Source organism: Coregonus lavaretus, assembly GCF_964263955.1.
Source record: "Coregonus lavaretus genome assembly, chromosome: 15".
Classification (NCBI taxonomy): Eukaryota; Metazoa; Chordata; class Actinopteri; order Salmoniformes; family Salmonidae; genus Coregonus; species Coregonus lavaretus.
The window spans coordinates 6,470,730-6,482,743 of record NC_140002.1 but is presented as its reverse complement, the minus strand read 5'-3'; the positions used below and the strand labels follow the sequence as shown (position 1 = coordinate 6,482,743).

The following is a 12,014-nucleotide window of genomic DNA, read 5'->3' as shown; positions in this document are numbered from 1 at the left end:
TCTATTCTGGTTAGAGCCAGTTTGCGCTGTTCTGTGAAGGCAGTAGTACGCAGCATTGTACGAGATCTTCAGTTTCTTGGCAATTTCTCGCATGGAATAGTTCAAGTGGTAAAACAAAATTTCCAAGGATCACAGTTGGAGAATTGCAGAAGTTGGTTACATCTTGGGTCACCAAGTCTCCAAAACTACAATTAGACACCACCTCCATGCCAACAAGTTATTTGGAAGGGTTGCCAGAAGAAAGCCTCTGCTGTCACCAAACCACAAGCTTAAATCGCCTTGAGTTTTGGAACTTTGATTGGAACCAGGTTCTATGGTCTGATGACTAAAATATAGCTTTTTGGCAACGAACACCAGAGACGGGTTTGGCGTAAAAACCGCCATGGTCATGCAGAAAATAACCTAATCCCCACTGTGAAGTATGGTGGTGGATCTGTGATGTGGGTCTGTTTTACTTCCAAAGGCCCTGGGAACCTTGTCAGGATATGGCATCATGGACTCCATCAAGTACCAGGAGATTTTAGGCCAAAACCTGTCTGCCTCTGATAGGAGGCTAAAACTGGGTCGTCGTTAGATCTTCCAGCAGACAACAATCCATAGCATACCTCCAAATCCACATAAATGGTTCACTGACCATAGAATCAAGCTTTTGCAATGGCCGTCCCAGTCCCCTGACCTAAACCCCATTAAAAACCTGTGGGGTGAGCTGAAGAATTGAGTCCACAAGCGAGGACCAAGGACTCTGAAGGATCTGGAGAGTTTTTGTATGGAGGAATGGTCCTTCCTTCCTATGTGTTCTCCCACCTCATCAAACATTATAGGAGAAGACTCAGAGCTGTTATCTTGGCAAAGGGAGGGTGTGTTCTCCTACTTCATCAAACATTAAAGGAGAAGACTCAGAGCTGTTATCTTGGCAAAGGGAGGGTGTGTTCTCCTACTTCATCAAACATTATAGGAGAAGACTCAGAGCTGTTATCTTGGCAAAGGGAGGGTGTGCTCTCCCACATCAAACATTATAGGAAACGACAGAGCTGTTATCTTGGCAAAGGGAGGGTGCACAAAGTACTAAATGCAGGAGTGCCAATAATTGTGACATGCATGTTTTTGAATAAAATAATTTATTGACAATTTTATTTTCTTTGAACAATTTTAACTCAATTAAAAAAGGTTAGATTCATACAGTATGATATTTAGTGTAAGATCATGCTGATAAAATGACATTTTTCACAGCATTTTCTTCATATTTACCTGGGGTGCCAATAATTCAGTAGGGCACTGTACATGCAAATATATGAATGAAAATAATAATGCATTCTAACCTAATGGTGAGCTATTTCAGCTGCTGTGAAAGCTCCCTCTTATACAAAGTCTGAAGTCTTTATCGTGTTCTCCATGCATGATGAAAGTATGAGAGACTAGCTTCCTAGACGCCATGTTCCTTGCTGCTGCTGTTTGGGGATTGACGTGTGACTAACAGCCTAACAATATGCCACCAATATGGAAAACATTACACTGTGCCTATTAAGAGGAGTGTTCAAAGCCTTGGAATCAAGTCACTAACTGTTGGCCATGTTGTTAAACCACATCACTGTTCTATTAACGGACTTCTTAATTAAAAACAGACCAATTTCCCTTCTCTGCCTCCCTGTGCATCTCTTCTCCCCCCCCCCCCCCCCGCACCCATTGTGGTTGACATATTTAATGGGGTATGAAGGGCTCCCCCATCTTCTGTTACGGATTATAGTAAACCACTGAATCTCAGCCATACATCACACTGTACGGTAAAACTTGACATTCGTTCTTAAACAACCCACAAGCTTCTCATGTTACCCAAAATGTCCTCAAACATTGTGGGAGGAAAATGTGAAGAAAAATCAAAATATTCACCATACAATAAATGATTACTATAAAAGTGTGTAGGTTTTTGATCCCACCGTTAGAACATAATTCAAAAAGGCAGTTGTGTTTTAAAAATCTATCACTAAAGTCTGCTTGTGACAAATTAAAACATGTTCTCACAGCCCATTAACATGTCGTAAGAGGCAATGCTGTGAAAACATGAAACCCATTTTGTGGCACCGGAATTTCAAACAAATAAGGTCTCTAGGAAGTAGATGTCTCTGGGTTTGGATCAGTCAACTTCTGTGCGTCCAAATGGCACCAAAGCAGTGCACTACGTAGGCAATAGTGTGCCATTTGAGACCCAAGCCTTGACTCCAAGCTGGAGGTCTGAGGACATGCTGTTGGTAACGTGTCGTGCTGGCGGTCTGAGGACATGCTGTTGGTAACGTGTCGTGCTGGCGGTCTGAGGACATGCTGTTGGTAACGTGTCGTGCTGGCGGTCTGAGGACATGCTGTTGGTAACGTGTCGTGCTTGCGGTCTGAGGACATGCTGTTGGTAACGTGTCGTGCTTGCGGTCTGAGGACATGCTGTTGGTAACGTGTCGTGCTGGCGGTCTGAGGACATGCTGTTGGTAACGTGTCGTGCTGGCGGTCTGAGGACATGCTGTTGGTAACGTGTCTTGTCATGGACAGGATATAAAACTCCACATATTGGAACCCCTTGCTATTTTTACGCCGGTGTCCACAGGCAAGTTAAACTACTATTCTCAAAACATTCCACAATAAATTAATTATGCCTGTAAAAAATAAATAAATGCTGAATCATGAGTATGATTACTTATTTTTCACTTTATTATATCTTAAAAAACAAATCGAAGAAACCAGAGTGAAATGTGTCTGCAAAACAATAAGTTAAACACGAGAGGATTCTGTGACTACACACAGTAAGCACTTAAAACGACACAGACGTGTGAAGGCAGAGTGACTAGTTATGTTTGTTAAACAGACATGAAACAAATATGTACAATTACAACTAAAAACACACAAATAATTTACAAACTACTGTCCTAGTTGGCATTCCAGTAGCTAAACGTTAGGGTTATGGTGGATATCGAATAACAAGCACTATGAGATGGAGAAAAAAAAAAAAAAAACTTATTTTTTTTTTTTTAAGAATCAAATATTTTACAAATAGCACTTTTCATCCAACTATTGTTCATCCTACAATTTCAGGGGAAGAGACTTTGTTCCCAGCGTGAATATTTTTGTCATTTCCTAAAGCACATAAATGCCATCCCTCCCTGGAAATGTAGAAGTCTGATTAATTCAGTGGACTTGGCTATGACTATACATGTCAAACAAGAAGAAAACAATATACTCTTTCAAATACCATCCCTCAGCCAACAAGCACTGTCTGTCTGTTTCTACAAAATGTGCCACAGAACCTAAATAGATTGATTATTCCCGCATGTTCCTAGATTCACGGGCTGGATTTCATTGTTTTCCATGTCCTTGCGTCTCTGCTCCCCACAGCTTTTTAAAAGCTGCTACAGTGGGAGAGACAAACGGCTTTCTCGTGTGGCACTGGAATGTACTTCACCAGATGTAATGAAGCTGGGGTTCTTTAACTGTAGAAACCGTGAGAAGCATTGAAAGTTAAATTCCAGTCACAGTCAGGTGCTTGACCCTAATTCCATTCCACTAACTGCATTTTAGTCAGCAGGGTTAAAAATAGAAAACCACCCCCAGATGTGAGATGTCATTCGGTTGCATATTGCTTATGTTTCAACAAGATCTAAAGGTGCTATTGACACAAAGAAAAGCCCTCACATTGTTTTTTTACTCAGCAGGGGTAAAAATGTAAAGTCCGTCAGAAATAGTAATAGTATGCTGTACAGTATGTGGGAAAGAGCTAAAGAGAGACTAGAAACCTCTGCACACCACTCTCCAGTATCCCACTCTCAACTGACATCTTTTCCGGCGACAGCTTAGACATGTAGTGTATTGGATTGGAAATAGAAGACCTTGCTACCTGCTGGGAGCTGTGGTTAAGACAGAAGGGTTGTGTTTAAAGTCTGTCCAGCTCAGACCAGTTCAACCTTGGAGTTGGGGTAGACTGCAACCACGTCATATCCCTCAGGAGGCTGGACACGGGCCATGGCGTGGGTCTCACAGTACAGGTTCTCCTCAATGAAGAAGTAGCCCTTCTGCTTGAGGTTCAGGCCGCAGTCGTCACACATGAAGCACTCTGTGTGGTACAGTTTGTCTCTGGCCTTCACGATGGTGCCCCTATACAGACCATGTTATTAGTCAATCAAATGCATTTCATATAGCCCTTTTTACATCAGCAGTTGTCACAAAGTGCCTACGTTAGTGAAATGTTAAAGATAATTTCTTTAATTATTGAGAAGCAATTAAGAGCTATTTGAATATCATTAATTTGCATATTTAAGTATGTCACTGTGTATTTAAGTTACAAGTATGCCATTCATGGATGTGAGTATTTGCATAACCAATAAGTATTAAATAGCTTCAAAAACAGCCATAACTCTTTGAATTTGAATGTCCCCTGTATCCAGCCCTTTATCCTACCCACTACTGCTTTAACAGTAGGTACATTCTTTAGTGCCCTGCCTAAAACCCCGTGTAAACACTCTACACAACAGATCCATTGAGCTAAGCCTCCACAACAGTCATGTTCAAATTGCATCACTGTTTATCCATGGTGCTAGAGCAGTGTGGGGATTACCAGCACGTCTGGGTTCCTGAGGAGGATAGGGCGTGGCGCAGAGGTTGAATTATTTAAAGTGATATATGGGACATCGTTTTCCCTCTTATTAGCTTAGACCTGTTGGAGCGGGACTAAACTGCATCCCAAATAGCACCCTATCCCCTATGTAGTCTCTGGTCAAAAGTAGCACACTAGAGGGAAAAGGGTGCTATTTGGGATGCACACCTAGTCTGCAGCATCGTTGTTATCCTCTTGGTTCTATCTTGCATTACTCATCTCATATGTATTTACTGCATTCTATACTATTCTACTGTATCTTAGTCCATGCCGCTCTGTCATTGCTTGTCCATACATGTATATTTTTCTTAAATTCCATTCCTTACTAGTTTTGTGTGTATATGTTGGAAAATGGTTAGATATTACTGCACTGTCGGAGCTAGAAGCACAAGCATTTCGCTAGACCCGCTATAACATCTGCTAAACACGTGTATGTGACAAATAAAATTTGATTTGAATGACTCACACTATGCCGTTGCCACAGCGCGTGCACTGGGGAAGTTTCTGTAGGCCAGGCATCGGGCCCATGGGGCCGGGAATGGGGCTGCCCAATTTAGGGACTGGGGATTGAACTGGGGACCTTAGGCCTCTCACTCCAGACCTGTCAGTGGGGGACACACCTGTGGACAAAGAAAACACCTCAGTTAAGACCAGCAGAGTTCCAGGTACTGTATGAGGCTAAGGGGTGAAGGTAATTAAGGTAATGTTCCAAGTAATGTATGAGGCTAAGGGGTGAAGGTAATTAAGGTAATGTTCCAAGTAATGTATGAGGCTAAGGGGTGAAGGTAATTAAGGTAATGTTCCAAGTAATGTATGAGGCTAAGGGGTGAAGGTAATTAAGGTAATGTTCCAGGTACTGTATGAGGCTACGGGGTGAAGTTAATTAAGGTAATGTTCCAGGTAATGTATGAGGCTACGGGGTGAAGGTAATTAAGGTAATGTTCCAGGTACTGTATGAGGCTACGGGGTGAAGGTAATTAAGGTAATGTTCCAGGTACTGTATGAGGCTACGGGGTGAAGGTAATTAAGGTAATGTTCCAGGTACTGTATGAGGCTACGGGGTGAAGGTAATTAAGGTAATGTTCCAGGTACTGTATGAGGCTACGGGGTGAAGGTAATTAAGGTAATGTTCCAGGTACTGTATGAGGCTACGGGGTGAAGGTAATTAAGGTAATGTTCCAGGTACTGTATGAGGCTACGGGGTGAAGTTAATTAAGGTAATGTTCCAGGTACTGTATGAGGCTACGGGGTGAAGGTAATTAAGGTAATGTTCCAGGTACTGTATGAGGCTACGGGGTGAAGGTAATTAAGGTAATGTTCCAGGTACTGTATGAGGCTACGGGGTGAAGGTAATTAAGGTAATGTTCCAGGTACTGTATGAGGCTACGGGGTGAAGTTTCGCCTAGGTACAGATCTAGGATCAGCTTCCCCTCCCCCAATCCTAGACTATTAGTTGGGGAAGATGACATTTACCCAAGATCAGAGTCCAGGGGCAACTTCACCCTACACCAGTATATGACAGCTCAGAAGGCAGTGGTCAGCCATGAGTTAAAGGATGGCGATGGAAGAATTAAGGGTGTTCACACTTGGCTCAGGGAGGCACCAAGGTCAGCTCCCGTCCACCACAGAGACATCACTCCTCAGCTACCACTTCCCTCCCTTTGTGTTACCCTCGGAGGGTATGGAAGGGATACAGACAGAAGGCCAGAGTGGCACTCACACCGCCAGCCTCTACCTCTTTCTTCCCCATCTCTTCATTCACTCTCCCCCTCTATACCCCTCTCTCCACCCATCTCTACTTCTCACACACCCCCCACCCCCTCATCGCTCACCCTCCGTTCACATATCAGGGATGCCAGGGCCGATGCCAGGACCTGACACACAGCAGGAACACATCAATTAGGAGATGAAAGCGGCAGCTGCCTGGCAGAGCAAACATTCCATATTAAGGAGCAGACCATCACACCAGAGTGCTACAATCACACTCTCTCTGAACCACGGAGTGATGAGGTGCCAACAGGCCCCATTAACCCAGCATGCCACTGCCCCTGGCTCTGGCATGGCCTACCCACCATACTGGTGAAGTACCTGGTACTTGACAAAGAAGTTTCCATCACTTCACTAATGCTCTGTGACTTTAAGAGGTTTGACTAACAACAGGGTCTGTTTTTGCCATAATAATTGGTCTATTACGCCTTTAGTCATCATTGCACTCGTCATGGGATGCTCACAAGTGGGAGGGAGGTTTAATCATAAGACTTGTACAGTGTACAGAGCCACTAAGCAGTGCTAGCGTCATTTGACAGATACGCTTCATGTCTCAGACAACCGTCTTATCAAGCAGACATGGAGAGCTGCCCCCTGTGAAACTCACATCCATAAGCTTCATAGGAGAGGGGAAGTAACATACAGATGTAGGATCTTCATTTGATCACTATTTTGTTACTGAGAATGTTCCTGCACCGCAGGAAATGAAGATGAGCGTTGTGATTTACATAAATTCACTGAAAACCCACACTAACACACAGTTATAGTAACAGCATTGCACTTTACATAGCCTACTTTTGGCCAGCTAATAGCCTAACCACCGATCAAGCAACATTATGTTGCTGCAGGATTATTTTGCTATGACAATATAGGTCATATTAGGATCCTATATCTGTAGGAATGATGTCTACTAAGAAGTCTTAATGAATAGAGTTCATAGCCTGTGATCCCCCCAAGTTGTAGATCCGGTGCCCTGTCCACTAAAGAAAGTGACTTTCCAACTATTCATCTTAGTTATTAGAGCAGCTTTTAATAAACCAGATAGTGGCTACCTGCAGTGGCTAATGGGAGTCACATTTCTGGATAAACAGAAACAAAATCAACATGATGTAACCCGGTCTATATTTCTTATTTTTAACAACTTCAAAAAGGTTACACTCCTACACAGGGGGTTGGCGGAGACTTCAGAGTTGACTTGTTTATTTTTGAACTACAGGCGGTACAACGTGTGTCACATCTGCATCCTCAAAAGTAAAGTAAAGTAAATATATGATGGCTTCCCTCCTATGTCTGTCTGACTATTATACAGTATGTCACTATAAGTGCCGTATTCCTCAGTGATTGTGTTTATTATTAGAGTGAACTCCCTGGCTATACCAATCTGTCACGCCATCGTCTCCTCTCCACCCGGTCTGACACCACAGATGGTGACAGAGACTGTGGGGCTCAAACATACCAACTCGTTTGCTCTCCCTGGAAATCCCAGGGATGCCAACATTTTCAAAACAGGAACGTATTATTTTTATTAAAGGATGAAAATATCACACACAGTCAAAATGCTCCTCTCTGTCTAAACGTCAACTCTGAGCTGGAAAAAAATCGTAGAAACTCCTTCAGCAGAACATAAAGCAATGATTTCCAGACGAGAGCAACAAGCACAGACAGAGATTCAGGGAAGAGTCTAGAGTAAACCCCAAGGTGTGTCAGCAGCTTACCAGCAGCTTAACCCAGTGTCAATGACGCCTTTTGTGGTCGTGAAAAAAATAACTGTGCAGCAGGTGAATCGTCCTGGTGCCATTTAATCTAATTATGTTGAAACCATTATTGAGTTCTCTCTTCCTTAATCCCCTGTAACACCTGCAAGTGATTAGCGCCAAATTCAAAGAAAAACATGGCCTGGAGTTAATCCAAAATCTTCTCAGGGCGCTCTGACAGACAGCATGTCTGGTTCCTATGGATTATCTAGTCTGTTTGGGTTCTCCGTGAGGAGCTAGGGCCTGGCCATGAGGTAAGAGGCTGATCCTAAAATATCACATGACTCCTAAGGACTTCAGAGAGCCTAGGCCTACTTTTTGGAATGTGAAAACAGTTCAAAATACACACCAGGAAGTAATTTCTCAGGTTGTTTTGCCACACACACACTCCTGTGTCTGGAATTAATCACACGCTCCACTTCCAGAGGAAACTATTTAGCTCAAATATACAAACATATCTAGCGTACATAAACATACATGAGTACATACAGTACCAGTCAAAAGTATGAACACACCTACTCATTCAAGGGTTTTTATTTTTACTATTTTCTACATTGTAGAATAATAGTGAAGACATAAAAACTATGAAATAACACATATGGAATCATGTAGTAACCAAAAAAAAGTGTTCAACAAATCAAAATAATTTATATTTGAGATTCTTCAAATAGCCACTCTTTGCCTTGATGACAGCTTTGCACACTCTTGGCATTCTCTCAACCAGCTTCATGAGGTAGTCACCTGGAATGCGTTTCAATTAACAGGTGTGCCTTGTTAAAAGTTAATTAGTGGAATTTCTTTCCTTCTTAATGCGTTTGAGCCAATCAGTTGTGTCGTGACAAGGTGGTGGTGGGTGGGGGGGGGATACACAGAAGATAGCCCTATTAAGGCAAGAACAGCTCAATTAAGCAAAGAGAAATGACAGTCCATAATTACTTTAAGACATTTTTTATTTAACCAGGTAAGCCAGTTGAGAACAAGTTCTCATTTACAACTGCGACCTGGCCAAGATAAAGCAAAGCAGTGTTTGTGTTTCCCCCTTCTGATAACCAGGTGGCGAATCGCATCTCTGGCAGACATATCAGTATGGATGACGGATCACCACCTCAAGCTGAACCTTGGCAAGACGGAGCTGCTCTTCCTCCCGGGGAAGGACTGCCCGTTCCATGATCTCGCCATCACGGTTGACAACTCCGTTGTGTCCTCCTCCCAGAGTGCGAAGAGCCTTGGCATGACCCTGGACAACACCCTGTCGTTCTCCGCTAACATCAAGGCGGTGACCCGATCCTGTGCCAGGTCAGTTAGGAAGGCCTGCTCGCTGAAGTGTTTTAGGGAGCGTTTGACAGTGATGAGGGGTGGTCATTTGACCGCGGACCCGTTACGGACACAGGCAATAAGGCAGTGATCACTGAGATCCTGGTTGAAGACAGTGGAGGTGTATTTAGAGGGTAAGTTAGTCAGGATGATATCTATAAGGGTGCCCATGTTTACGGATTTAGGGTTGTACCTGGTAGGTTCCTTGATAATTTGTGTGAGATTGAGGGCATCTAGTTTGGATTGTAGGGTGGCCGGGGTGTTAAGCATATCCCCGTTTAGGTCACCAAGCAGTACGAACTCTGAGGATATATGGGGGGCAATCAATTCACATATGGTTTCCAGGGCACAGCTGGGGGCTGAGGGGGGTCTGTAGCAAGCGGCAACAGTGAGAGACTTATTTCTGGAAAGGTGGATTTTTAGAAGTAGGAGCTCAAACTGTTTGGGCACAGACCTGGATAGTATGATAGAGCTCTGCAGGCTCTCTACAGTAGATTGCAACTCCACCCCCTTTGGCAGTTCTATCTAGACGGAAAATGTTGTAGTTTGGGATGGACATTTCAGAATTTTTGGTGGCCTTCCTAAGCAAGGATTCAGACACTGCTAGAACATCAGGGTTGGCGGAGTGTGCTAACGCAGTGAATAACTCAAACTTAGGGAGGAGGCTTCTGATGTTAACATGCAAAAAACCAATGCTTTTATGGTTACAGAAGTCAACAAATGAAAGCTCCTGGGGAGTAGGAGTGATAGTGGGGGCTGCAGGGCCTGGGTTAACCTCTACATCACCAGAGGAACAGAGGAGGACTAGAATAAGGATACGGCTAAAGGCTTTAAGAACTGGTCTTCTAGTGCGTTGGGTACAGAGAGTAAAGGGGGCAGATTTCCGGGCGTTGTAGAATAGATTCAGAGCATTATGTACAGACAAGGATATGGAAGGATATGAGTACAGTGGAGGTAAACCTAAGCGTTGGGTAACAATGAAAGAGATAGCATCACTGGAGGCACCGATTGAGCCGGTCTCCGCGTGTATGGGGGGTGGAACAAAGGAGCTATTTGAGGCAGTTTGAGAGGGACTTGGGGCTTTACAGTGAAATTGTATAATAAGAAATAACTGGAACAGCAATAGGCAAGGCATATTGACATGGGAGAGAGGCATAAAGCAATCACAGGTGTTATTCGAGAAAGTTAAGGCAACAACTGGTAATGGCAATGAAAGTTTGGGCTGAGGCTAAACAGATAAACAGGACAGGGTACCGTGTAAAGGAATAGTCCAGCAGGCATCAGCTGTGCAGCTGAGTGATCATAAGGTCCAGTGAACAGCAAAATGTGAGTCCGAGAGCAGTTCGAATTGGTGCTACAGCACAGGCTAGCAGGAAGCACGGCTGTTCTTTGCGTGTGCTAGCGGGCCGGGGCTAGCAGATGGATCTTCGTGGTCGTAGCAATGGGAAGCCTGTTGAAACCACAGACGATTACATCGGCAGACCAGTCGTGATGGATCGGCGGGGCTCCGTGTCAACTCTAGGAGGTCCCGTCCGGTTGACAGAGGTAGATAGCCGGGAGATGGGCCTGACTCGAGGCTAGCTCAAGACTGATTAGCCAACAACATCAATTTGGTTGCAGCTAGCTAGTTGCGATGATCCGGAGTTAAAAGGTCCAGTGATTCAGTGATTCCGGCAGAAAAACTGATATGTTCTGGGTCGATAACGCGCTGTGCAGACAGTGCAGACTGGCCGATAATAGTCCAGGCTAGAGCTGGCTGGTAGGTAGTGCAGGCCACAGACAATGGTGAAAAACCGCTAACGGTGGCTAATAGCAAGTAGCTAGTTAGCTGGCTACTCCCGTCCGGTAGACAGAGGGGTAGATAGCCGGGATATGGGCCTGGCTCGAGGCTAGCTCAAGGCTAACTGGTGCTTGCGTTGGGGGCAGTGGTGATTAGCCAACAGCAACATCCATTCGTTTGCAGCTAGCTAGTTGCAATGATCCGGAGTTAAAAGGTCCAGTGATTCAGTTATTCCGGCAGAAAATCCGATGTTCTGGGTGAAAACCGCTAACGGTGGCTAATAGCAAGTAGCTAGTTAGCTGGCTAGCTAGTTTCAACTGGAGATTCTAGATAAAAGGTAAGTCAATAATAGAATCCGTTCCACATCGAGTGAGGCGGGTTGCAGGAAAGTACACTGCTCAAAAAAATAAAGGGAACACTAAAATAACACATCCTAGATCTGAATGAATGAAATAATCTTATTAAAGACTTATTTCTTTACAGAGTTGAATGTGCTGACAACAAAATCACAAAAATTATCAATGGAAATCAAATTTATCAACCCATGGAGGTCTGGATTTGGAGTCACCCTCAAAATTAAAGTGTAAAACCACACTACAAGCTGATCCAACTTTGATGTAATGTCCTTAAAACAAGTCAAAATGAGGCTCAGTAGTGTGTGTGGCCGCCACGTGCCTGTATGACCTCCCTACAACGCCTGGGCATGCTCCTGATGAGATGGCGGATGGTCTCCTGAGGGATCTCCTCCCAGACCTGGACTAAAGCATGG

At 44.0% G+C, this 12,014-nt stretch overlaps 1 protein-coding gene across 2 annotated transcripts in view; it reads right to left on the bottom strand.

Moving 5' to 3' along the window:
* Positions 1-2,672: 2,672 nt before the first annotated feature.
* LOC311142184 (PDZ and LIM domain protein 4-like) overlaps positions 2,673-12,014 on the bottom strand; it is a 41,404-nt gene continuing 32,062 nt past the window's right edge. The window contains exons 6-8 of one of the 2 annotated variants that reach the window (XR_014614273.1): positions 5,097-5,250; positions 3,875-4,131; positions 2,673-3,470 (exon numbers count right to left, since the gene is read on the bottom strand). Coding sequence is in view for 1 of the 2 variants with exons in the window: in XM_084177778.1 (XP_084033904.1) it covers positions 3,927-4,131; positions 5,097-5,250 (359 nt within the window). In the remaining variant the exon portion in view is untranslated. Of the gene's footprint in view, positions 4,132-5,096; positions 5,251-12,014 lie in introns of both variants that reach the window. The other variant, XM_084177778.1, reaches the window with a different exon arrangement.